General features: G+C 50.8%; 1 protein-coding gene across 19 annotated transcripts in view; it reads right to left on the bottom strand.

Moving 5' to 3' along the window:
- FRYL (FRY like transcription coactivator) overlaps positions 1-27541 on the bottom strand; it is a 2516714-nt gene that overhangs the window by 2066626 nt on the left and 422547 nt on the right. For all 19 annotated transcript variants that reach the window (XM_085642132.1, XM_085642134.1, XM_085642126.1 and 16 more), the window contains one exon: positions 18458-18554. In XM_085642132.1, coding sequence (XP_085498258.1) covers positions 18458-18554 — 97 coding nt within the window. The remainder of the gene's footprint in view (positions 1-18457; positions 18555-27541) is intronic.

Below are 27541 nucleotides of genomic sequence, written 5' to 3'. Positions count from 1 at the left end.
CTAACTATAACTACCTACTGGCGACCGCCAGTAGGTAATATATATATATATATATATATATATATATTAATTAACTACTGGCGGTCGCCAGTAGGTAGTTATAGTTAGGACCTATTATCCAAAGGAAATCGGCAACATTCTATTTGGAATAACTTTGGCGCCGGTTGACGAATCTTCGCGAAATTTTCAAAACGCGGAACAAGAAAAAAGGGGGCTTCCAAAACGAGTTTTCCCCATGCAATTTTCCACAGGAACCTTTAATCGCAGCTACAGCCCGAACTGCTGAACGGAATTACACCAAATTTGGCAAAGAGGTAGCCCTTGGTTCACACTCGTGCCTTTTGGTTAAATGGTGTAATTGCTGAGAAAATCAAAAGTAAAATCATAGATATATCTATGGCCTCGGAGGATCCGCGCACCCTTCCGATCACGAGCTGCATGCTAATTGGCTGTCAACTGGCTGTCAACACTCCAAACCAGGAAGTATTGGCAGCCATCTTGGTAGAACCGAGGCACAAGACAACAGAAGAATAAATGCGCAGAACACAAAAAGGGGGTAGGGTAGAAACACCCTGACCCCCCCAGGCCTGCTCAGGGGGTCTCACAAGGCCCCCCAATTTATTTATTATTATTTTTTTAAATCGGCAAATTCCGCACTGGGTGCGCGGATCCTGCCGATAAAGGGGAAAAAAAAACGAAGCGCGGGCTTCCACGCTTCGTTGCTAATTAGCCCCCGGGAGGGCCAAGTCCCGGGGGCATGCACAAAAAAAAATAAAGTGTGGGTGGCCCAATCCACCCCCACACTGCCCCGGGGACCGCCATCCCTTGGGCAAAGCATGAATAATTGCGGGGGGCGCACAGCCCCCCCACAGCCCCAGGGACTTTATAGTATAATGTTGGGGGGGGCCTCTAAGGCCCCCGAGCCCCAGGGACCGCCACCTTCCAGGGCTTTGAAAATGTTGGGAGGAGGGCCGCGCGGCCCCCCTCCTGGAGCCCTTGATGACCCTGGGGACCGCCTCCCCCCAGGGCCAGCTCCTGCAGTGTCTCGGGGTGCCCACCCCCAGGACACTGCTGTTTGCTATGGCAGGGCGGGAGCCTTGCGGCTCCCGCCCTGCCATAGCAAACTCGGCTTTGGTATTTGGAAGACAGAGCAGGAAACCTGCTCTCTTCCAAATACCAAAGCAAATTGCTTTTCCACACGGAAAGCAATGCCGGCTCCTGCAGGAGGCGGGTAGCCCGCTGGGGGCATTGGGGCTCCCCCCAGGGTCCCAAACGAGGTGGCCAGGCCCCGGGGGATGGGGTCCCCGGGGCCAGAAGTAGCCAGGGAGGGAGGCCACACGGCACCCCTCCCCAATATTATTTTTTTAATTATTTTTTAACGCAAAGGAAGGGCCCCGGGGGATGGGGGTCCCCAGGGCCATAAATAGCCTTAGGAGGAGGGTCATGCAGCCCCCCTCCAAAATAATATTTTTTTTAAAATGCCCCGGGGGATGGGGTCTCCGGGGCCCGGAATTGGGCACGGGAGGGCGAGGGGGAGCCCACGCGGCCCCCTTCCCGGTAATATTTTTTTTTTGTTACATTGGGGGTCAGGCCCTGGGGGATGGGGTCCCCAGGACCACAAAAAAGTAAAATTAAAGGGGGCTACACAGTCCCCCTTCCAAAAAATAAATAAATAAAGACACAATCGTGCCTAGGCCCCGCCCCCTCATGGAAGCACTCTGCAAATGCGCCCTGTGCCGCGTTTTAGATTGGGGAATTAAATCCCCTTCAATACTGGGGTCCCTGGGGGCCCAACTAGCCCACCAGGAACCTCCAGTATTCGCCACGGAGCTGCGTTGCAGAGAGGTGTTCTGAGGCCACGCCCCTTTTTACAACACTGCAACGCAGCTCCGTGGCGCTTTCTGGAGGTACCTGGTGGGCTAGTTGGAACCCACGGACCCTCAGGAATCAAGGGGAGTTAATCCCCCAACTTAAAACGTGCCACGGGGCGTGTTTACACAGTGAAGGGAGGGGGCGGGGCCGTAGTCGACATGTGTGCAAACACACCCTGTGACGCGGTTTAAGTTGGGGAATTAATTCCTCTTCAATCCTGAGGGTCCCTGGGGGCCAACTAGCCCACCAGTACCTCCATTCACTGATAAAACAAGGATTACAGAGACGTTCTAGTTAGGCTCAAGTTTTACTCATACAAAACCAGATAAATTCGGCAGTTCTAGTGGGCTGAGCAAACTATAATTCGAGCCCCTGCAATACACTGCTTAGGACCTCACATATTGCATCACTCATGACATCACTCATGACAGCACTCACTGATGACATCACTGATATCCACAGAATCTCACAAACCCACTCACACCCCAATATAACCTTTTCATTCACCCACTCCAACTTCCACACTATCATCCTCAAAACCATTGACACAACCATACCAGTACTTACACACCCACTCACTGGTTCATAGGTCTAAACATACAGCCAATCATACACCAGCTCACTAATACAGCCCCTGATATAGCCACTCACACACCTACTTACGCACTGTCAGTCACCCATAGAGCTACTCACACCTACTCACTCACCCATAGTCACTTACTCACCTATACAATTACACACACCAACTCACTTATTCATATAGATACTAACAAGAACACACCCATACAGCCACTGCTGCAATCACTCACTCATACAGTCACTTAAATACTCAAACACTCACCTATACTGCCTTTCGCATATGCAGTTACTCACCCATATACCAGACACATCCATTCAGTCACTGACCCAGCCATACGCACACTCACACAGCCACTCACAGACGCACTCAAGAACCCATACAGCCACTGACTCACCCACTCAATCATGTAGGCACTCACACACCCACTCACCCACCCACACACTCATACATCCATACAGCTACTCAGACAACCAATCAATAACCCATATAGCCACTCATGGACCTACTCACCAACCCATACAGCCACTTAAACACAAACTGAAAGACTGATACAAACATTCACACAACCTATTCACACATCCGTACATTCCCTGAGACACGTTTAATCACTCACTCATACAGTCAGTCATGCACCCACTAAATCATCCATACACGCACTCACACCCACGGATTCATCAATACACGTTGGAGTACATATATTTAACACTCAAACTTTTTAGAAACAGTCACTGGAGGATGTAATCAGTGATGTCACTGACCATGTCATGAGTGATATAATATGTGAGATAATAAGCAGTGCACTGCGTGGGCGCGAGTTATAGATATATAGAACTGCTGAATTTCTTTAGTTTTGTACGAGTGAAATATACATATACAGAATGTCCGGGTATCCGACAGTCCCCATGCTGATATCGGATTGTCCACCAACACGTCAAACAGGAATGGTAGGCAGCCTTCTTGGGACCCGCCAAGAAAAAGCAAACACTAACTCCGCTCCAAGTAAGCGGGTGCTGTCAAACTACTCCCGCTTCCTAGGAGCAGTTTTCATCTGTTTCCCTGCCACATGTCATGCAGGCATGGAAACAGATGAAACGATTGCTCCTGCACACCAGGAGCTGCATTTCTAGCAGCTCCCTGCTTGCGGGAGCAATGCAGGCTGCCGCAGAAGGCGGGGAGCAGGCTGGGACCGTGGGAGGGGTCCCCCGCGGTCCCCAACTATACACACTGGGTGACCTTAGCTAAGAGGAAGCAGTCATGTCTGGTGGAGATTCCTCTCTTTGTAGTCTTATCTTCTCTTGACAAGGATTCACATTATCAAAGATGTATGGATTTAGACGCTTGAGGAACAATCCCATTGGCGAAATTACATGCACACAAATTCACTGGAAACACTATACTGTGGTCGTCAGTGGCGGCTACAGCTATAAAAAATATGGTAAGGCACTATGGCGCCAAACTCACAATTTCTCTGCTCACCTGGGTGTGCACCTCTCTCGCGATCAGCGTCCACAAGCAGGAAAGGGAAGGACTGACTTCCTGCTCAGTGGACACCAATACAACCAACCCTTGAGATGCTCATGCTGAGAGCACCTCCAGGACTGATGGGAGCAGTCTAACCCAGTGCTCATTTTGAGGCTGGGGACCTGTGCCAGCAATCCCCTGGCTGTTTGACAGCCATGGGATTGTTGGGTTATATTATGTTATGTTATTAGAACTTCTAGAGTGCGGCTGATACCCTAAGGTGTCCTGACGCTAAACTGCTGCCCAGAAGGTTCCCGTGAAGTGCGGTGTCTAAACTGTGAAGAGCCATGTTTTCAGATCCCGTCCGAAGGAGAGGAGCCCGGTGGCATTTCTGAGGTGAAATGGCAAGTTATTCCAGGCCTTGGAGGCGGTGGTAATGAAACTCCTACCACCCCATGAGGCTCTTTTGACCAAATGAATGATCACTTGTTTTGCTGTCAAGGAGCGCAAGGATCTACTAGGGACATACCATTGAAACCGTGGTTTCAAATGGTCAGGGCCATTACCATTTAGTGCCTTGAAAACTGTACAAAAGGCTTTAAACTGAGCTCACTGTTTCACAGGGAGCCAATGGAGCGGTCTCAGTTCCCTTTTAACTGAAACTAACCTAGGTGTGCCCGTCAGTAGCCTGGCTGCTGCATTCTGTACTACTTGGAGTTTGTTCAAGAGTCTCCTTTGTATGTTCAAATAGAGACCATTACAATAGTTCAGGCATGCCATAATAAGTAATGTAATGGCAGTCCTCAGGCTCTCTTCAGAAAGAAGAAACTTTATTTTCCTCAGAGTTCTGAGAAGAAAACAAGGAGACAACCCTATTGATCTGATCTTCAAAAGTGAGTTTCTTGTCCACAATCACCCCCAAGTTTTTCACCTTCTCAACTGGTTCTGGAAGTGTTCCCAGATCACTAGGCCACCATGTCCAGATATTATTCCCGAAAATGATGGCTTCAGTTTTCCCGGAATTCAGTCTCAGGCAGTTGGACGCCATCCAAACCGAGATAGTTTTCATACAGTCATGACATTTCCTATCGGTTTCCAATTCCTGGCCCCGCTGAAGGGACAGAACTATTTGGGTGTCATCCGCATAGGATGTCAATTGGAATCCGAATGTTCTTATCAGGGCTCCCAACGGTGACAAGTATACATTGAAAAGTGTGAGACTCAGGGAGGACCCCTGTGGTACCCCACACGGCAAGGAGAAAAGCTTGGACCTGGCCTTGTACAAATCAACTGATTGCAATCTGTCGGTGAGGGATGATTTCAGGAGGTTCCAGGCCATGCCTTGAACTCAGTTTTCTAATAACCGGTCCATCAAGACTTTATGATGGACCGTTTCGAAGGCTGCCGAGAGATCTAACATGATCAGAATCGCGGCGCCTCCTTGGTCCAAGGCCTCTCTAACCTCCTCGGTGGACTTTATCAAAGCCAGTTCGGTGCTGTGTTCCGCACTGAAACCAAACTGAGTTGGGTCTAAGACGTTGTTAGTCTGCAAGAACCGACAAAGTTGCACGGTCAAGGCTTTCTCGATCATTTTCAATGGCAGTGGAAGGCGAGAGATAGGTCTGTAGTTGTTAGGGTCTTTAGAATCAAGGTTCTGTTTTTAAGCAAAGGTAGGATGGATGCCATTTTCCATTTCTTTGGGAAATGTCCCATTTTGAAAATGTGGTTGAACAAGGGAGTAAGAGCTGTCGCGATGGTTTCAGGAATAAGCTTTATCATGTCGGCCGGACATGGATCCAACGGAGAAACTGATTGAGTAGACATAAGGAGTTTAAACACATCTTGTGTTTCCAGGGGAGAGAAGCTGTCTAGCGTTAATGTGGCCTTTGACCCATTGGGGTCCATCATGGCGGAGTCTCGATTATCATTAGCTTGTGTAAGGGCAAAAGATGCTTTGACCTTTAGCTGAAAAGTGGAGGCAAGATTTTCTCACAATTAAGACCTGCTCTGAATTGTATGCGTTTGGGGGACTGCAAGTTTAACGATTGGTCTAAAGAGTTCTTTAGAGGAGGATTTAGTCAAATTTATCTGCTCCGAAAAGATCCTCTTTTTAGTGTCCTGAAGTAGTCTCTGGCAGAGTGATCTGTCCACGGGAGAGGCAACACTGCTGTACAAATCAGATTGGGATGGTTAGAGTAGATCCCATCCAGAGATGTCCTGTTGCATGGGTGGGACCTTCTACCCTCTGCTTGACATCCCCCCACTCATCACTTGGCACAGTTTTAATATATCTGAGTCCTGACTATCCTCAAGATAGAAATTGAAGTACAAGTTACTTGCCTTCGGTAACGATGTATCTGGTAGAGACGATTCTAGACGCAGATTCCTTAACACAGAATTATCCCCAGGTGTGAGACTGGATCCGGAAAATCTTCTGCCACAGCATCTCTGCGCGTCGGGGCGGTACCACGCGACCCCGCCCTGACGTCAGTGGACGTGACGACAGCGAGGTCACATAAGTCCCACCCCGGCACGCTGATGTCAGTTTGCTTCAGAGAACTTTTCCGCGCCACAACGCAGAGCCATCACAAACAAAACTGTGAGAGTATGGGAACAGTGTGCGAAAAAAATCTGAGAAACAGAAAGGAAAGAGCAGAGCACCGCTCTGAGAAGCAACCCTGCAAGCGAAGGCGATATCCTCCCAGGAGGCAGAAAAACACATGTGAAAAATGTGGCAGATGAACAAAGTCTGCAACCACAATCTATAACAGTGAAGGGAAACAAGTCCGGAAGAGACGACGAGTAACGACAAAGCACCCCAAGACAACACCATCAAGGAGTGTTGTATACCGTGTAAAAAGCTAAGGGCTGAGGCAAAGCCAAGAGACCCCAACCCTAAGGATTGCAGAGGAGTCAAAAACCCCAAGCAATGAAAAAAGGGAGAAGATTATGAGTAGGCCCCACACTGGAAGAACCAGGGTGCAGGGGTGCAAAAGTACACATTAACCTACCGACCAATTACCAGAAAAGAAGGAGTAGAACAAATAAACAGAAGCATCCTGCCAGGGGGGAAGAGAAAGAGGGCACCAGAAAACCCGGAGGGACAGGCCGCACCAAGCGACTACCAAGGGAAGACAAAAACCACCCGCAAATCCAAGGAGAAAAGGAGGCAGAGACCGCCTCAGGAGAACACACACAGCGAAGGGGACAGCTCCGAGGCAGGGAACAAGGCAGGAACTGCCCCACAGCCGACAAGCGCAGATGGGAGAAGGAAGACACAGACGTGCAACTCTCCAGTGAAGCAAGGGACAGGCGTACACGGTGTCACGCCGAGGCCCTTGGAGGTGGACCATAACTACCAGGTGTGCGCAGCAGACAGCTGGTAAATACTATGAAGTAGCGTGCCCAGAACAAGCGGAGCAAAAGACGAAGACCGAGGCAAGGGAACCCCAGAACAAGCCCTAGAGAAGGACCTTCCTAGTAGCACCACCCGGCCCACGAAGAGAAGTGGGACCGGCCAGAAGAGAAAGAGAAGAAGAACCCCAAAAGAAGCAGCCAGGACTAACCTAGCCCCCTGGAACACAAGGCAGAGGCCCAGGCCGAAACGTCGGATAACGAGGTGGAAACACCAAGACACGAAGCCGTAGACGGCATGACAAAAGTCGGTCTGGCAATCCAGAGGCTGAAGAGGGAAGGCAAAACGCACAGAAGCAGAAATCTCGCAGAAACAAAGGGCAAAATGGACGACAGGCAAACCCTGTAGAAGAAGGATAGACACACCATCGGAGACTGAACGGGACAGAACCTGGAGCAGCGCAAGCTGCACTAAGGCAGAAGAAAGAACAAAAAAAGACCGCACCAAGCGGTATACAGTGAAGCCAGGAAAACACGAGGAACCCGAGAAGGTATCCACACCCGCCCAGCTTAAGACAGAGCTATACAATAGCCAACAAGTACCCCACCTAGGGTATGACTCGTCCCAAAACAAAACAGGGAAACACCTCTTAGGGAAACCCGCAACAGAGGTCAAGAACATAAAAGACCTATGGAAAACACTACAGGCGGCTTACCAATCAGCCAAAAAATACACAGAGGGTCCAACCTGAGGACCTATACGGCTCTACTAACAGCCAAAAATCAATCACCACAAAAGCTGAATGGCTGAACCAGCAGCCAAAAGAACAGAGGGGCCAACTTAAGGACCCAAAAGGCATTCCAAGCCGCACACAGACGGGCTAACCGAAAAACAAGGCCCTATAGAGAAAGGTGGGATAAACGCCTCCCATAAGACACCTGAGGACCGACAAGCCGAAGCTTGCGGAGGGGGAGGGGGAGGGGGACGGAGCCCCGCAAGAAGTCGTTGAATAGCGGAGTCCGCGTGGGTGTTACATAACAGAATCCCATCAAAAGGCAGGTCAACAAGACGCTCCCTAACATTCTCCGGAAAGACGCTACCAACCAAGCATGACGGCGGAGAGCCATAGAACTCGCCATAGCGCGGGCCAGAGAATCAGAGACATCCAAGGCCGAACGGAGAATAAATGCAGCTAACTCCCGACCATCCCGCACATGGTGCCGCCGAAAAGGTGCTGGCTCGACCTCCGACGAGGCAACCGCCTGCGCAAAGGACCGAGAGGCGCTCGGGTAGGCGCCCCGGCCTCCACCTGCGGCGCCGCCAGGGCTGGGGAGGAAAGCCATCGACGCCGGACGGGCGTCGGCTCGACCTCCGGCAAGACAGCCCCCTGCCCAGAGGACCTAGTGGGACTCTGGGACGAGCCGCGAGTCCCGGCTACCTCCTGCGACACCACAGGGAACCCCGTGGGGTTTTGCAGCGAGGCAGGGATGCCGTGGGTCGAAGAGGGGAACCCCTTAGGGGCCGCACCTCGATGACACCACACCTCCAAAACCTGAAGCCGAACTAGTCGGCGCCAGGGGGGGAACCGGCGGAGAGTCCACTGAAGGCTCCGCGCATGGCGAGGGCTCCACGGACATTTCAGGAAGAGGAGGGGGGGGCCCAAAGAATCCTGCAGAGCCGTAGTGTAGGCCTTTCTCTGGGCCCTTGTCGCCCCGATGCCAGGAAAGGGCGGATAAGGGGGCGACGGGCAAGGGCGCACGTCCTGAGAGGAACCGACGCCCTCTGCAGGAGGACAGGGCCTCGGTGGCAAGCTGCAGGAGTTATCAGCAGGCGAACGACGCCCGTGGGGCCTCGGTGAATGACTATGCCGCAGCCGGAATCGGGGGCTTCTGGACCCTTACGAGGTAGGAGACGGACGCTGTGTCGAGACCGGTCTGGACAAGCGGGCTGAAGCAATTTCATCCAGCGCTCCCGCCTAGACTTCGGCTTGAGATGCTGACAAGCGTCGTAGTCCGTAGAATCATGGTGCTCGCCCAAACACTACATACAAATAGGGTGAGGCTCCGTCGTCGACATCTGACGCGCACAAGAAGCACACGTCTTGAAACCTGAAGGCATTGCACACTGTTCCCAACTCAAAGGTGTTAAGAGGCCTGAAAACAGGTTATGGGAACTCACTCCGGATCCGCGTTCACGCGGCAAGGAAGGAAACTGACGTCAGAGCGCCAGGGTGGGACTTATGTAACCTCGCTGACGTCACGTTTACGGACGTCGTTAGGGCGGGGTCACGTGGTACCGCGCCCGGCGCGCAGAGATGCTGTGGCAGAAGATTTTCCGGATCCAGTCTCACACCTTGGGATAATTTCTACATTAAGGAATCTGCGGCTAGTAGTCTCTATCAGATATCCCCCAATACAGTGAAAGAATTTGAGCACAGCCCATCTTCTAGTAATGTCTCCAGAAACTCGCCTCTGGGACCAGGAGGGCAATAGAGAAGAATTCCCTTACATATGTCATGGCTGGAGGTGCGTACACTGAGCGCCAGTGCTTCACAAGCAGCATTTGAGGCTGGGAGAAAGCTTGGGTGCGAACTGCACATCAGGATGTCAGCAGTAACAGAGTCAGCCAACCCGACATGCGCACTGCAGGGGCAGCTGTAATCCTTCAATTGCAGGATTCAGCCCTGCCCCCTGCCCTCACACTACAGTGTTCAAGTAAAAGGGTACTGACATGATAATTTTACTTGTTTCTGAGTGCCTGCTGCGCTTGTAGCAGGCAGAGAGAAGCGCCTCTGCAGGAGCCGACCCTGGTTGTCCTTTATGCAGCTCGAGCGTACATTATGCATGAGACATTTACCCAACAAGGTAGCACTTACTAATTAACTAAATGAATGCACTACAGTTGAGTAGACGTTTTTGGCAAAAGAAGAGACTTCTTGGAAACAATGAGGTTCGATTCTGGACCTGGTGCTGATTTCACAGAAATAAACCTCAATGGAAAGCACTTACAAATATAAGAACAAGTTACTTACCTTCGGTAACGATGTATCTGTAAGAAACATTAGTTAGTTAGATTCCTCACCTTAGAATATCCCCAGGCGTCAGACTGGATCCGGAAGATTTTTCGTCAGCAATACCCCTTGCGCGTCGCTAGGCGTCGTCTGCGGCTCCGCGTCCGTCGTCAGCGTCGTGCGCCGGGATGACGTCGGAGTACTTAGACGCCGCCCTCGCGCGCTGACGTCAGTTCTTGTACATAGCCTTCCGCGCCAGGAACGCAGAGCCATGCAAAGACCGACACTGGTGCCAAAAAATAAAATCTAGGGGCCTGAAAAGGATAACCTTAACCCTAGATGTCAGTTCGCAGAACGGGGAGGATGGGTGGGTCGGTGAGGAATCTAACTAACTAATGTTTCTTACAGATACATCGTTACCGAAGGTAAGTAACTTGTTCATCTGAAAGAAACACGTTAGTTAGATTCCTCACCTTAGAATAGATACCCAAGCAATACCATCCCCGGAGGTGGGTCTGCGAACCAAGATCACACCAGAAAGTCCTGGAGGACAGAACGGCCAAAGAAGCCATCCCTCCGGACTTGGCTGTCAAGGCAATAATGCCTGGCAAACGTGTGTAGTGAAGCCCACGTCGCCGCCTGACAGATGTCCTGCAAAGGGACTCCCCGTCCCAACGCAGTAGTAGCCGCCGTGGCCCGAATAGAATGGGCGCGCAGCCCAACAGGAGGGTCCTTTTTTGCCAAAGAGTAACAAATTTTGATGCACAAAACGACCCACCGAGAGATGGTCCGTTTGTGCACAGCTTTCCCCTTCTTAGCACCCACGTATCCAACGAAAAGTTGGTCGTCCACCCGGAACTGCTTAGTGCGGTCCAAATAAAAGGAGAGCGCACGTTTTGGGTCCAGACGCTGGAGCCTCTCTTCCTCTTTGGAAGGATGCGGAAAGAAGGTGGGCAAGGTGACAGACTGCCCAAGATGAAATGGAGTCACCACTTTCGGAAGAAAGGAGGGACGAGGCCGAAGGACAACCTTGTCCGGATGAACAGACAGAAAAGGAGGCTTTGAAGATAAAGCCTGGAGCTCACTCACCCGTCTAGCCGAGGTGATGGCTACCAGAAAAGCAGTCTTAAGAGTCAGAAGACGAAGAGGACAATTGTGAAGAGGCTCGAAGAGAGCGCACATCAGGAATGTCAAGACAAGATTCAAGTCCCACTGAGGCATTACAAAAGGGACAGGAGGAAACGTGTGAGTAATGCCTTTTAGAAAGCGTGTAACTACAGGGGACTTGAAAAGAGAAGGCTGATCAGGAAGCCGTAAGAAGGCAGAGATGGCAGCAAGATAACCTTTCAGGGTGCCCAGGGCAGAGCCCTGCCGGGCCAAAGAAAGAAGAAAGAGTAGAACCTCAGAAAGAGGGGCGGAAAGGGGATCCACAGCCTTTGCTGTGCACCATGCCACAAATTTGTTCCACCGGCAGGCGTATACCGTCTTTGTGGAGGGACGCCTGGCTGCCAGAATTATATCACAGACTTCAGGAGGCAAGTCAAATGGCATCAACTGCCGCCGCTCAATCTCCACGCATGGAGGTGGAGGCTGGACAGGTTCGGGTGGAGGACCGTCCCCTGCTGCTGCGACAGAAGATCCTCCCGAAGGGGCAGACGTATCGGAGGATCGGTCAACATACTGAGTAGCTCGGGATACCAGTACCTTCGTGCCCAATCCGGAGCCACCAAGATGACTTGGGCCCGGTCGTGCCTGATCTTCTTCAGCGCTCTGGGCAGAAGTGGTATAGGCGGAAAGGCGTACAACAGACCGCAACTCCACTCGTGACGAAAAGCGCCGCCGAGCGAGTGCCGCCTTGGAAATTCCAACGCGCAGAACTGCTGACATTGCGCGTTCTCTTCGGTGGCGAATAGATCTAACCAAGGCTCTCCCCACTGCTGAAAGAGACCTTGCGCCACTTCGGAATTCAGACACCATTCGTGATCCATCATGCACCGGCGGCTGAGTTCGTCTGCTCTGGCGTTCAGAGAGCCCGCCAGATGTTGAACCACTAGGGTGACGCTCTGGTGTTCCAGCCACGTCCAGAGGCGCAGAGCCTTCTGACAAAGGGTCCACGACCCCACCCCGCCCTGTTTGTTGCAATACCACATGGCGGTGGTGTTGTCCGTGAACACCTGCACGACACTTCCCCTGACAGAGGGAAGGAAGGCTCTCAGTGCAAGTCGGATCGCTCTCAACTCCAACAGGTTGATGTGGAGGCGAGACTCCGCCGGAGACCAGAGGCCTCTGATCTCCGCCTCTCCCATATGGCCACCCCATCCCAGGAGGGACGCATCCGTCACTACGACATGCTCCGGTTGGGGAAGGGAGAGGCTTCTGCCCATGACCCAATCGCGGTCCGTGAGCCACCACTGCAACTGCTGTGCAGTGCCATCCGAGATCAAGACGTGGTCGGACAGGTTGCCGTGATGCTGGGCCCACTGAAACTTCAGGTCCCACTGCAGAGCCCGCATGCGCCGTCTGGCGTGATGCACTAGTAGGATGCAGGAGGCCATCAGCCCCAGAAGCCGCAACACTAGCCTGACCGAAACCCAGGACAGAGGCCGAAAGATGGGAATCAGAGCCTGTATATCCCGGACCCGCTGTTCCGGTGGATAGACCCGGAACTGCGCCGAATCGAGAACCGCTCCGATGAAGAGGAGCTTCTGAGAGGGACTCAGGTGTGACTTCGGCACATTGATGGAAAACCCCAGCAAATGCAGGAGATCCGCCGTAGTCTGGAGGTGGGAGACGACTGCCTGGGGCGAGCCCGCCTTCAACAACCAGTCGCCGAGATAGGGGAAGACTGGAACCCCTGATCTGCGCAGATGAGCTGCGACCACAGCCATCACTTTCGTGAACACCCGAGGGGCACTGGTGAGGCCGAAGGGGAGCACGGTAAACTGAAAGTGCTCTTGGCCCACCGTAAACCGCAGGTAACGCCGGTGGGCCGGCAGGACGGGGATGTGGAAATATGCGTCCTGCAAGTCCAACGCTACCATCCAGTCACCGGGGTCTAGGGCAGCTAGAACCTGAGCCAAAGTCAACATCTTGAACCTTTCCTTCCGGAGGAAGGCATTGACGTTCCGGAGGTCCAAGATAGGGCGTAGGCCCCCTTTGCCCTTCTTGGGAACCAGAAAGTAGTGGGAATAACAACCACGACCTACTTCTGGGCTCGGAACGCGCTCGACGGCCCCCTTGGCCAAGAGGGCCGAAACTTCCTCGTGGAGAAGATTCAAATGATCCCCCGAGATACGGTGGTGCTGCGGTGGCATGGCTGGAGGGGTCGTCTCGAAGGGGAGGGAGTAGCCCCTTCGGACGATTTGCAGCACCCACCTGTCCGATGTGATGGACCGCCAGTGGAGCAGGTGATGGCGAACTCTGCCGCCCACTGGCGTGGAATGGGCCTGAAAGCTCGGACTAGGAAGGCTTTGAGGCGGATGCTGCCGGGGTGGATGTGGGCTGACCTCGTCGTCCTCCAGAACCGCCTCGGCGGAAACCACGTCCACGACCGCGCGCAGGTTGGTTCTGCGGCTGGTGGCTAGGCGCACGTGAGGAGGCACCCCTTCCTTGGCCACGAAAGGGGCGAAAAGCGGAAGATTGCGACCGCGGGGCCGAGAGGCCCAAGGACTTGGCCGTAGCCCGGGAGTCCTTAAAGCGGTTCAGCGCACTGTCCGCTTTCTCGCCAAACAGGCGAGTGCCATCAAAAGGCATGTCGATGAGAGTGCTCTGGACACCGCCCGAATATGACGTGGACCGCAGCAAGGCGTGACGTCTAAGCGCCACTGTGATAGAAATGGCCCCACCCAGCGAGTCCGTGGTGTCAAGCCCACAACATATAGCATGTCGCGCGGCATCCCTCCCATCGGCCAGAGCCTGGGTAAGCCGTGTCCGGACCTCCTCCGGACACTGGGGCAGCGCGTCCTCCACCGCATCCCACAGAGAGTGGGAATAACGGTCCAAGAGACAAGCGGTGTTCAAAGACCGCAGGCCCAAACTAAGGGAAGAGAACAGCTTCTTGCCAAACTGTTCTAGTCTCTTGGAATCCCGGTCCGGCGGGGCGGTCGGGAAAGAGGATTGGGAGGTGGAGGCCTGGATAACCAGGCTCTCAGGGGTAGGGTGTTGGGACAGGAAAATGGGGTCGCCCGGAGCAGGGCGGTGGCGCCTGGCGACGTTCCGGTCCACAGGAGGAACTGTGGAGGGCTTGGACCAGGTGCCCTGCAGAACGTCAATGAGGGCCTCATTGAATTGCAGCAGAGGCTCAGTGGAGCTTGCTGCAGACTGAAGCACCTCAGTAAGGACGTTAGTCCTCACAGCCACGGCAGGCAGCTCGAGCCCAAGGGCTGCGGCCGCCTTGCGCAGCACCACAGAGAAAGCAGCGCCCTCCTCCGAAGCCACAGTCGGAGGAGAGACAAATCCAGTGTCTGGAGAGGTATCCAGGCCACTGGCCTCCCCCAGTTCATCTGCCCAGTCCTGGGACAGTTGAGCCTGAGCGGCCATAGGATCATCGGATCCCTCCCAGTTGTCCCCATCATCCGACTCCTGGTATAGAGGAGAAAGTAACGGAGCCGGGCGGTAGACAAAATGAGTCTCTAGCGGCGCCGATCTCGGCGTCCATCGACGCCGGACCGGCGCCGGGCCCGGAGCGGGACTGAACTGGGGTACGACGTCGAGCGGAGTCGACGTCGGCGGTGGTACCGGTGTCGACGCCGGCGGAGGCGTGACGAGGTTGACCGGCGTCGACGGGGACTCGAGAACGGGTCCCTCGGGCGCTTGCGGCGTCGAGGCCGGAGCCGTCAACGGCGCCGGGGCCGGAGCCACCGGCAGGCAAGGCAGCCCAGTCGGGTCCGCGGGGCCCGAAGGCGCACCAGCGGGCGCCGACGGCGGAGCCAGGTTCCTCATGGCCGAGAGGAAGGCACTGACTTCCGCCGGCGTCGCGTTAGTCCCAGGGACCGGAGGGTATGGGGACGGGCGCGGCGCCGCCGGAGCCGCGGGGGTGGAACCACCCTGACCCTCGGCCGAGTCGCGCGACCGGCGAGGGGAGTCCGAAGAGCGATGTCGCCTCTTGGACTTCTTGGAATGCTTCGACTTACCCGAAGACTTGGATCCCGACGACCGATGGTGACGTCGGCTGCGGCTCCGCGACCGATCCTTGGACCTCCTCCTGGACCGGGATCGAGAGGCGCGCGGAGCCGAGTGGCGAATCTCGAGAAGCTTACGGGACCGCTCCCGTCTAGCCTTCGAGGTCAGGACCTTACAGTCCGAGCACGACTCCGCGTCGTGGTCGAGGCCCAAGCAGTACAGGCACCGGCGGTGATGGTCCGTAACCGACATAAATCGGTTACAGTCCGTACAGGCTTTAAACCCAGGCATCCTACCGGCACCGGTGTCGATTGACAGGATCAAAAAGGATCAAAAAGTTAGTCAAAAATTGACTAAAGGGGTAGCTCTCCCGGATCTGCGCTTACTGGCGCGGAAAAAAGAAGAACTGACGTCAGCGCGCGAGGGCGGCGTCTAAGTACTCAGACGACGTCATCCCGGCGCACGACGCAGACGACGGACGCGGAGCCGCAGACGACGCCTAGCGACGCGCAAGGGGTATTGCTGACGAAAAATCTTCCGGATCCAGTCTGACACCTGGGGATATTCTAAGGTGAGGAATCTAACTAACGTGTTTTTCAGATACATAGCAGGTGCCCCAGTTGAAGCTACACGTCAGTACAGCACAAAACAACCCTAACTTTTTGGCTTAGCGAAGGCAAAGGAAGTGTGTTACCTCTTATTCCACGTTGAAAAACTAAATGAAATTACTAATGGAGGTGAATTCATTGTTGATCTATTGGAGTATAATCTGATGTGTAGTGACTGATGAGTGGTTTCTTTCCTGTCTCATCATGAGAGAAGAGTCCATGATTCTCCCTTTTAAATACCCTACATATGCAAATACCCCCTAAAGCCACAGCTTCACTCATACACCCACTCACACAGGTACTCACAGACCCACTCAGGCACAGACAGACACACACACCAATAGAGCCACTCAGTCACCAAAACAGCCACTCTCACAATTCCCCACCAATATAACCACTAAGGCAGCCACTCACTCACACAGCCGCTCACTCACTCACAAAGCAATTCACACAGCAATTCACACACACCTTTATTCACCTATTTATCCACTCACACAATCACTTGTCATGCAGTTCCTAGGAGTCAACCAGAGCCTGTGCGTTTTGGATGAACTAAACTGAGGGCTTGGTGTCCCAACAGCTTCCAGACACCCCCACAGGATATGTCGGGAGTTAAACCAGCTAGCTCTACAGTGCCACTACCACCCCTCCTGTATCTAGGAGTATCCGGAGTAGGTAGTTTCTGGCAAACACCGAACAGGACAACCCTGATTCCTCAGGGATCGTGTAATATAGTACAGAATGTTTCACTAGTGCTTGCTTTCTCTCAGAAAAATACACAGGATGGCGATTAGGACGTTTCAATAAGTATTTATTGGTCCAGCGAAAGCCTTGTGTAAAACATATGTGCTGCGACAATCAGGAGACAGAAGCATACGAAAGAGATTGCTAGTACCAATTTAGTAGATACATTCCCACCATAGTGCTAATAGGATGAACATAGGAAACTCAAGGAGGTGATGGACGGAGTGCTGAAACTGTTCAGACACTCACCCCAGTCACAGGTCTGAATCCATCATCGTTCTTTAGCTCACTTCGCCACCCCAGTTCAGACACAGAGATATGCAAATCAGTCTTGACCCTGTGCCTAATGGGAACAGTCCGGCCCGAACTGCCAAGCCATGTCTTCCCTGGACCGGAAACAAGCATCCTGGGACCGGTTTTGGGCTAACAGCCCTCCTCAGCCAAGCTAGCTTGAATCCAGTGGCAAAGTGAGCAAGGGACCCAAGTTTGGGCATACCCTGTCAACTTAGGACAAACAATGCAGACACAGAGAGATGATGGAAGGAGCGCTGAAACTTTTCACACACTCACCCCCAGTCACAGATCTGGGTTGAATCAATCATCGTTCTTTATCTCACTTTGCCACCTCAGTTCAGACCCAGCTATATGCAAATTGGAAAGAATCAGCCACCTCACATGAAGGTTGATAACAGGACCCCCGTCTCTGCTTCGAGGACGACAGCCCGCAAGGGATGCCAGACCACTGCGTGTTGAAGATAAAATATGCAGGACCCCGTGTCAGCTTGGAAAGAATTCATCTTATTTGTAGGGGGAAAGAAGGGTCTTTTATACTAGAGTGGTCACTCCAGGGTTTTTTGTAGAATTGATATGTTTTGAAAACAGTCATAATTGTTTTGGAAACAATCATGAATGTTATTTCAAACTGTTGGCCAAGGATAATAAAAGTGATGACCCTTATACAGAATAATTATACCATGCCTGAGGACATGTTTATGTACGTCAGGTACAGGGATTATGATAAAATACCGAGAGCCTGGTGTCAAAGAGACAGGAGCAAGCTACTAGGTAAAAGGTCACTTGTTAAGAATAGTTATTGTCGTGTAGATTGGATAATGTATGTAAAATGGGGTATACATGACAGGACTATCTTAAAGGATATGACACTAACACGCTTCACTGAAACACTCCCACGCTGATTCAATCACACACCCACTCAGAAGACATTAGAAAAGTGTCACTCATTACTAATTTAGAAATGATTTAACTTATGCTGTAGCATACTATATATCTAAATCTCAAACATTTACAAAATACTTTCACACACTGGATGATGTCATGAGTGAGGTCATCTGAGAAGTCAGTGATGTCACTGACAAGGGCATGATGTAATATGTGCAGTGCACTGCGGGGGCGTAAATTATAGTTAGCTCAGGTAACTATGACTGCTGGAATTCAACAGTTTTGTACGAGTGAATTCGGAGCCCAACTAGAACGTCCCTGTAACCTTTTCTTTTTCAGTGAATTTACAAATATATATTTACTAAATACTAAAATGTTGCGTTAATACTTCATTAGTGACCTGCAATTTCCATGACTTAAAAATTGAATTACATGTAGCACATAACAAATGAGGAAAAGTTCAGACTTCCAATAGTTTGTCTACGAAAACCAAGAAAAGTTCAGTGTATGAAAATTTAAGAGCTCACCTGTTTTAAAACTTCTACGGATACTAAACAAAAAATAAAATCCACAGCTAAATCTCGTCTTTCAAGTAGGTAATCTCTTTCACGCTGTTGGTCATCCCTATGATAAAGCAGACAAAATGTTAATTTGCAAAAAGCACAAACCTTCATAAAGTCAAATAACTTTTACCCAAATCTTGGTTTCATTATTTAAAATGTAAAATACAATAGTGCAGCAAAAGCCAATTATCTTAATTGTAATTGCATTTATATAGTGCTTACTACCCCCGACAAGGCATTGAAGCGCTTTTTCAGTTAGTAGCACGCTACTCCAGAACAGATAAAGGATTAGTGGTGAATTAGTAGAGTGAAATATGAAAGTAATTTGAGCAGTGGCTAGGTTAGTCAGTTATATGGATTGAGAGAGTGGGTATATTATCATCTACATTAGCAAAGTTTGCATTAAGAGCAAACAGTTTGAGTGTGTAAAAACTCAATTCTGTTGGGCCTTTAGAAAACTGGCCTTGTATGTCAACGTTCAAATGGGTAAACGGGTAAATGCAACCTTCAGAAACAAATTCTAATTTGTTTTAGGAATGCATGTTAATTATTACTTAGGTTTTGATCGCAACAGGATTAGTTCAAAGAAAATTTCAGGAAATGTTTGTCTGGACATGGAGAGGCCACTATTCTCAAAGATGCCCAGGAAATTGAATAACCATGCCATGCTGGTGAGAACAGGCATCAAATTATTTTCTGGAAAAGAAAGGTTACTTTGTTGTGATCTGGATTTTTCATTGGAATTTTCAAAGAATTAGTGATTGGTTAATCGCTGCCTCTCTTATGGGGGAACACCATGCGACTGCCTATCTGAAGGAACATCTTTTTCTAAAAAAGTTCAAGTTAAACTATATTATTGAGAAAAGCAGCAGCAGTCTCTAAACTTTTGGAGCCTTTTGTAAACTACAAGAAACGATATAAAGGACAAGTTACCTACCTTCAGTAATGCCTTATCTGGTAGAGACATGATCTAGCAGCAGATTCCTTACCTTTGAATTTCCTAGGCATTAGACTGGATCCAGAAGATTTTTCGTAGAGCAATACCTCTGTGTGCCAGTAGGGGCGGTGGTCGGCTTCTCGCGACATCATTAGCATAGTCTGCACTGTAGTGACGTCCGCATCACCTATATAAGGCACCCTTCGGCGCCCTGATGACAGTTACTTTTCATGCACTTCTGCTGTGGAGCCATGAAGTGCACTGACAATCAATCAATCAATCATAGGCATTTGTATAGCGCACTGCTCACCCGGAGGATCTCAAGGCGCTGGGGGGGGGGGGGGGGGGCTACTGCTCGAACAGCAAGGTCTTGAGTTGCTTCCTGAAGGCGAGATGGTCTTGCGTTGTCCGGAGGTGGATGGGGAGGGAGTTCCATGTCTTGGCTGCCAGGTAGGAGAAGGATCTTCCTCCGGCGGTGGCTCTGCGGATGCGGGGGACGGTGGCAAGAGCGAGGCTGGCGGAGCGGAGCTGGCGGGTGGGCTTGTGGAAGGTCAGGCGGCTGTTGAGGAACTTGGGGCCCAGGTCGTGGAGGGCCTTGTGTGCGTGGGTGAGGAGTCGGAACGTGATTCTTTTGTTGACGGGGAGCCAGTGCAGGTCTTTCAAGTGTCCGGAGATGTGGCTGTGTCGGGGGATGTCCAGGATGAGTCGTGCTGAGGCGTTCTGGATCCGTTGGAGTTTCTTCTGGAGTTTGGCGGCGGTGCCGGCGTAGAGGGCGTTCCCGTAGTCCAGCCGACTGGTGACGAGGGCCTGGGTGACCGTCTTCCTGGTCTCGGTGGGGATCCACCGGAAGATCTTTCGAAGCATGCGCAGGGTGTTGAAGCATGAAGACGAGACGGCGTTGACTTGTCTGGTCATCGAGAGGGAGGAGTCCAGGATGAAGCCTAGGTTGCGTGCGTGGTCCATTGGCTTGGGGTGCTGTTAACTAGGGCCCTAAAAGAGATCAGTCCTGACTGTAAAACCCTGTCGGCAGTGCTGGGAGGATAAGTGGGTCGGTAAGGATTGCACAGCTGGATCATGTCTCAACCAGGCAATGAGTCACTGAAGGTAAGTAACTTGTCCATATGATAGAAACATCTAGCCGCAGATTCCTTACCTTTGAATTGCTATCCCAGCAATACCATCCCCTGATGAGGGACTGCGGACAAGTTTAGACCAGAAAGTTCTGCAGGACAGAGCAGCCAAAATTACCTTCCCTACAAACTTGCATTACCAAGCACTACTACCGGGACAAAGTGTGTAGGGATGCCCACGGTGCTGCTTGATAAATGTCGAGGACAGGAACTTCATTGCAACGCCATGCTAGCAGCCTTAGCTCTGGTGGAATTAGCTCTTATGCCTTAAGGAGGCTGCTTTTTCGCCAGAGGGTAGCAAATGTTGATGCATAGGACGACCCATTGTGAGAGAGTCCTCTTCTGCACCGCACAACCTTTCTTGGCTCCCACATACCCCACTAAGAGTTTGTTGTCCACACTGAATTCTTTAGTGCAGTCAAAGTAGAACCACAATGCTTTTTTTTTTAGATCCAGAATGTGGAGTCACTCCTCTTCTTTAGAGGGATGGAGAGGAGCATAGAAAGTGGGCAAGGAGACAGATTGTCCCTCATGAAAGGGTGTTACCACTTTCGGTAGGAAATAGGCCCTAGTGCGAAGCACTAACTCGTCAGGGAATATGGTCAGGTAAGAAGGCTTGGAAGACAAAGCCTGCAATTCACTCACCCTCCTGGTGGATTTGATTACTACTAGAAAGGCTGTCTTGATAGTAAGCAGCCGGAGGGGTCAGTTGTGCAGAGGTTAAAATGGAGTGCAAATAAAAAGGTGAGAACCAAATGAAGTTCCCACTGAGATATGATGAAAGGGGAAGGTGCATATGTACAAGGCCTTCGAGATATCAATTTACAATGGGGGATTTAAATAAAGAAGGTTGGTCTGGCAGCCACAAAAAGACAAACCGGGATGAGACTGTTAAAGAGTGCCCAGAGATAGATAGACAACGCCCTTGCGCACTGACGTCAGTTCTGTACACGACTTTCCACGCCAGAAGCGCAGAGCCATGCAAGACACTGACCACTGGTGCAAAACACTAGGGCTCTGAAAGGATGACCTTAACACTAAGAGTCAGTTTGCAGATCAGGGAGGATGGGTGGGGTGGTAAGGAATCTATAACTAAGCTATGTTTCTTACAGATATATTATTACCGAAGGTAAGTAACTTGTTCATCTGAAAGAAACAGTTAGTTATAGATTACTTACCTTAGTTTGCAGACCCCACCTCCGGGGTTGGTATGGAACGCGTTACTTACCTGTAACTGCGGTTATCCAGTATTGGTATCTTTCATAGATTCACATGCCTGAATCATTCCCAGTCGTCGAGATGGGAGTCCCCGGTATATAACAAATCAATGTCTTAGTAGACATATAGAGTAATAGGCCCCAAAAAGGCCTTATCTTAGTAACATATCCACGTCCTTATGTAAAAAAGGACGAAAGTTTAGCAAGTAGCTAGCACCACCCTCTAGAACCTTCCTGGAAGGAGCTCTAGTCCCTCAGATTTTCGTAAGCACAGTGCTAAGTAGTTGTATCACAGAGAGCCAGGCGAGCTCTTCCAGGGGAGGTGGGTGGGTTGCATGTGAATCTATGAAAGATACCAATACTGGATAACCGCAGTTACAGGTAAGTAACGCGTTCCTTATCCAGTATTAGGGTATCTTTCATAGATTCACATGCCTGAATCAGAGTAGTAAGCAATAATAAGCACATTTCGAAAGGTACAGTAAATATACAGTCACTAGATAATAACATATCCATGTGAAAAGAAGAAGCACTAGAAAACAATGACACAACCAATGTATACATCACAGTGCGAAATGTGCGTAAAGAGGTAAGGATGGTGGGATGAAAAGAAGGGCTCACCTCTAATGAAACAGATGACGGAGTACCGCTTGACCCACTGCAGCATCCTTCATGATCTCTGTATCCAGGCAGTAATGCTTGGTGAATGTATGCGGCGTCTTCCATGTGGCCGCTCTACAAATGTCCACAATGGGCACTCCTGCAAATAGTGCCATGGAAGTAGACATTGCCCTTGTGGAATGGGCACGAACTGTTGATCGCAGTGGACGCCCTGCCTGCTGGTGACAGAAGGTGATGGCTGAAGAGATCCAACGTGAGATACTTTGTTTGGTGAGCGGTAGCCCTTTTCTAGGTCTGCTGTACGCTACGAAGAGTTGATTAGACTTACGAAACGTTTTCGTTCTATCAATGTAGAACTTCAGGCAGCGCTTAACGTCCAATGAATGTAGAGTTTTCTCTGCTACTGTTTGTGGAGTCGGGAAGAATGAACGTAGCACGATAGGATCGTTAAGATGGAACTGTGATGGAACTTTAGGAATGAACTTCGGATTTGTTCGAAGAATGACCCTATCCTGTTTGAATTGAAGGAAAGGGTCTTGGATTGAGAACGCCTGTAGTTCCCCCACTCGCCTTGCCGAGGTAAGAGCCAGAAGGAGCGCAATCTTCCAGGATACATACTTAAGATCTGCTCTGTGTATTGGCTCAAACAGGTGTTTCATCAGTTGAGCCAGAACCGTGTTGAGATGCCAAGCCGGTGGTACAGGTTTTACTGGAGGGAATGTTCTAAACAAACCTTTAAGGAATTGCTTAATAAGCCTATGAGACCACAAAGATGGACCTGTAGAGGATCTCCTGAAGCGCGATATTGCTGCCAGGTGGACTTTAATGGAGGCATGAGCAAGACCAGATTTTGCCAGATGTAGGAGGTACGGCAAGATTTGTTCCGGGGTGGAGGAGAGAGGGTGTAATTGGTTTGCTTTGCACCAGATACAAAACCTCTTCCATTTTAATGAAGCTAGAATTTGTCTACAATCCGGAGGAATGTCTAAGCCCTGAAACTCTCTGAACTCAGGAGCCATGCTGATAACTTGAGATGCCGGATCCGGATGCTGAACTTGCTGATTGTTGAGCGTTAGCAGAGATGGAAACGGCTTCAACTTGATTGGCGGTTCCAGGGAGAGGAGGTGAAGTTCCGTGAACCAGTGTTGGCGTGGCCAAGCTGGAGCTATCAATATGAGTGTGCAGGGCTCCGCTTTCAACTTCCGAATCACTCTGGGAATGAGGGGAAACGGCGGAAAGGCGTACGCAAAGACGTTGCACCATGCGATCGAAAAGGCATTCCCCAGAGACCCTTGTTGGGGATTCCAGCTTGCAAAGTATTTGCATTTGGCGTTTTGCTGGGTGGCGAAGAGGTCCAGAAGAGGGGTACCCCATCGAGCAAATATGTTGTTGAGGACTATTTGATCTAGCTCCCACTCGTGGCATGCTGCCTGTCTTCTGCTCAGAGAGTCTGCCAACACGTTGTGGGCGCCCGGAACATACTCTGCTCGGAGAGAGATGTTGTGACTGAGCAGCCAGTTCCAAATTTTTTGCGACTCGTCAGAGAGTGTTAGCGAACGAGTTCCCCCCTGTTTGTTCAAATAGTGCATTGTCGTGGTATTGTCTGTTCTGACAAGCACTATGGAGTTTTTGATTCGTGGAAGGAAAGCCACCAGAGCTAGATAGACTGCGCGCAGCTCTAGAAGATTTATGTGAAGTGCCTTCTCGGAAGGGGACCACTTTCCGCTTATCTGTAGTTCTTGAAGGAAAGCCCCCCCAGCCCTCTAAGGAGGCGTCTGTGGTGATGATATGCAGAGCAGCAGGAAGCAAGAAAGCAAGCCTTGAGAAAGGTTCTGGGAGCAAATCCACCACTGTAGAGCCTTTGATCGCCGGGGTCACCTGGATGACGTCGAAGGACCCCGTACACTGGACCCATTGATCCACAGCGCTTCTTGAAGGGGTCGCATATGAAGACGACAATGCGGAACTAATAGGATGCAAGAGGACATCATCCCGAGTAGGGATTTGAAGAGACGCACCGACAGCGTCTTCTTTGACATTATTCGGAGTGCCAACGGCTGAAGTTTGTTTTTGCGTTCTTGAGATGGATAATGCCTTTGTTTGTATGGTGTCGAGGGTAGCGCCCAGAAAATTCATGCGCTGAGACGGCTGAAGGACAGACTTGTCCCGGTTGAGAGTCAGCCCCAGAGCAATGAAAAGCGTCAGACAGGCGCTGGAAGACCTGGACACGCCTTCTAGAGATGGAGACTTGACGAGCCAGTCGTCTAGATATGGGAAGACTTGATGGTGATGCTGGCGTAGATATGCAGCAACTGGAGCTAGACATTTGGTAAAAATGTGTGGTGCCGATTTGAGTCCAAATGGCAGAACTCGAAACTGGTAATGCCTGCCCGCCACCATGAAACGTAGGAACTTTTTGTGGTTGCGGTGTACTGGTATATGAAAGTAGGCGTCTTGCAGGTCTAGCGACACCATGTAGTCGTCCGCATTGAGAAGATTTAGTACCTCCTGAATGGTGACCATACGGAACGACTTTTTTCAAAAACTTGTTCAGATTCCTCAAGTCCAATATCGGTCTCCATTTTTTCTCCTTCTTTCGGATGATGAAGAAACGGGAGTAAAACCCCTATCCCCATTGACTTTGGGAAACTCTCTCTATAGCTCCCTTTTGGAGCATAAGCTTCACTTCCAAAAGTAAAGGACGTAGGTTTTTGTGAAGCATTGGGCGGGGAGGGGTTGGAGGATGGATCCGGATGAATTCTAGAGAATGGCCGAATTGGACTAATTGTAGAACCCAACGGTCCGTAGTTATCCTTTGCCAATTTGTCAGAAAGTGGGAAATTTTTCCTCCAATCTTGGAGTGTAGAGAGGCGTTTGAGACCGGCTGTAGTTGAAAGTCATTGCCGTCGAGTGGCGTCCTTTTGTCTTCCTCCTTTGCCATGAAAGGAAGATCTAGTGTATGAGGATTGTTGTCGCTGTTGGTATTGTGAACGGTATTGCTGGGAGGAAGGGAAGGAAGACAGTTGCTGAAAATCTCCTCTAGTGGATGGCTGAAAATCTCCTCTAGTGGATGGTTGACCTCTCTCTCTTGAACCTCGAAAGGGAGGGTTCCGGAACTGTAAGGTACCCAAAGCTCTGGCGGTATCTGTATCTTTCTTAATACCCTGTAATGCCTCATCAATATGCGTGCCGAAGAGAAGTTGGCCGTCATATGGCATGTCCAGTACTTTGGTTTGGACTTCGGGTCTGAAGGAGGTTGCCTTTAGCCAACCTTTTTTTTGAAAATTCTTTTTATTGGCATTTTAGAATATAATCATACATACATCACGTTCCATGGAAAGGAGTATGTTACATGTGTAGAAACCGAGACCAACATCAATGTAGAAAGTATGTCTATGTCTTGTTCCGTGTGGAAGTGGTCCATATTGTAGCAGATCATTGCCTATTTAGAAAACTGGGGAGGAGAACCAAACTGGGGAGTGCCATGAGCCTTTAGCCAACCTTGGCGTCGCAGGACAGCTGCGCCCGCAAGTTGGCGGAATCCAGTTGAAGCAATATCCATTGCGCAGTCAATAATTTCAGAGGCAGATCTTTCCCCCTCTAGCAAGATCTTCTTTGCCTCTTCTTTGGACTCCTCAGGTAAGTCTGCCAAGTATGGTGCAATGTCGGCCCACATCTGTCGATTGTAACGGCCCAACAGTGCCAGGGCGTTGGAAGCACGCACTGTCAAAGCCGACATTGAGGAAAACCGTTTGCCGATGTTTTCTAGCCGCCTACCCTCCTTGTCCGGTGGAGCCGTCAACAAAGCAGATGGGTTTTTTGACCTCTGTGCGGCCTGGGTAATGACAGAGTCCAGCTTTGGATGGCCTGTAAGACAAGCCGGGGCAGTGTCTGGCGCCTTATATTTTTTATCCAGCCGCGGTAAAACTGGAGGGACCGAGGAAGGATTCTGCATAATCTTTATGCCTTGTTCCCAAATGTAGTCTATCATAGGGATTGCACGGACAGACTTTTTAAAAGGTTCCTTGAAATCATAGAGAAAACAATCTTGTTGGTGCGAGGGCATAGGTATCTGAAAGCGCTGGGCCACTCTCTCTATAATATTATGAAAACCGCCAATGTCCTCCGGCGGAGAGTCGTCTGTGGTAGGGGCAGGAGAAACTGGGCAGGGAAGAATGTAGTCATCCCATTCGTCTTGATGAGATTGGACATCCTGAAGCTCTCCTTCAGGGTCCTCTTCATCGTCTTCATCTGTGGTGAGACAGAGGTGGTGGCGTGACAGGCTCGGTTTGCAAAACCAATGGAATCGTGGCCTAGGTGTTGGAGGCCCAACTGTCATCGGGGAAGGAGCCAGCGTCGGAAAACGTTGCTTATAATCAGATATCAGGAATTGGAGATCCGTGACTAGAGACGCAGGCAGACAAACCATGGATGGTGGAGGCTGCACATATTCCTGAGGTGAAACCTCCTGGTATTCCTGTTCAATGTCCTCATAGTCTGAGATACCCTGATATTTCACGTGCAGTTGTGATGGACTTGTCGCAGCAGGGAACAAACTGCCGTCATCCGATTCTTCCTCCTCAAAAAGTTGAGCCGGAGGTAAGGTTGGGACCCTACTAGGTGAAGTGAGGGCCGGAGTCAGTGCACGTTTAGTTATTTTGAGGTGCACGTAAGCACTTTGCACATCCGTGTCTATATCCATCGACGGGCCCATCGACGGTAGAGTCACAGACTGTGTAGTATGGACAGGCATCATTGACATTTGAGACGTCGTCGACGAGGTCATCGTCGACGGTGTCGTCGTCGATGTTGACGACGAAGGCTTCGTCGATGGTGTTCTCGTCGATGGGGTCGTCGTCGGCAGCTTAACTGACGACTATGACTTTTTAATTGTTAGCGTCGACGAGATAGATTTACCCGCCGTCGACGGAGTGGTCGTCGTCGATGTGGTCAAAGATTGGGATGCGGCAGACGTAGATATTGTCGCCGTCGACGAGGTAACATGGACTGCCGTCGATGGAGATCTCCTCGTCGATGAGGCCACCGTCGACGAGGTCGTCGTCGACGGGGTGGAAACTGGCTTCTTAAAAGGCATGTTGCACATCCGGAGGAGAAGCAATCCCTGGCAGAGGCATGGCCAGGA

Source organism: Triturus cristatus, chromosome 2_2 (genome assembly GCF_964204655.1).
Source record: "Triturus cristatus chromosome 2_2, aTriCri1.1, whole genome shotgun sequence".
Taxonomy (NCBI): Eukaryota; Metazoa; Chordata; class Amphibia; order Caudata; family Salamandridae; genus Triturus; species Triturus cristatus.
This window is presented reverse-complemented; position numbering and strand designations above follow the sequence as displayed.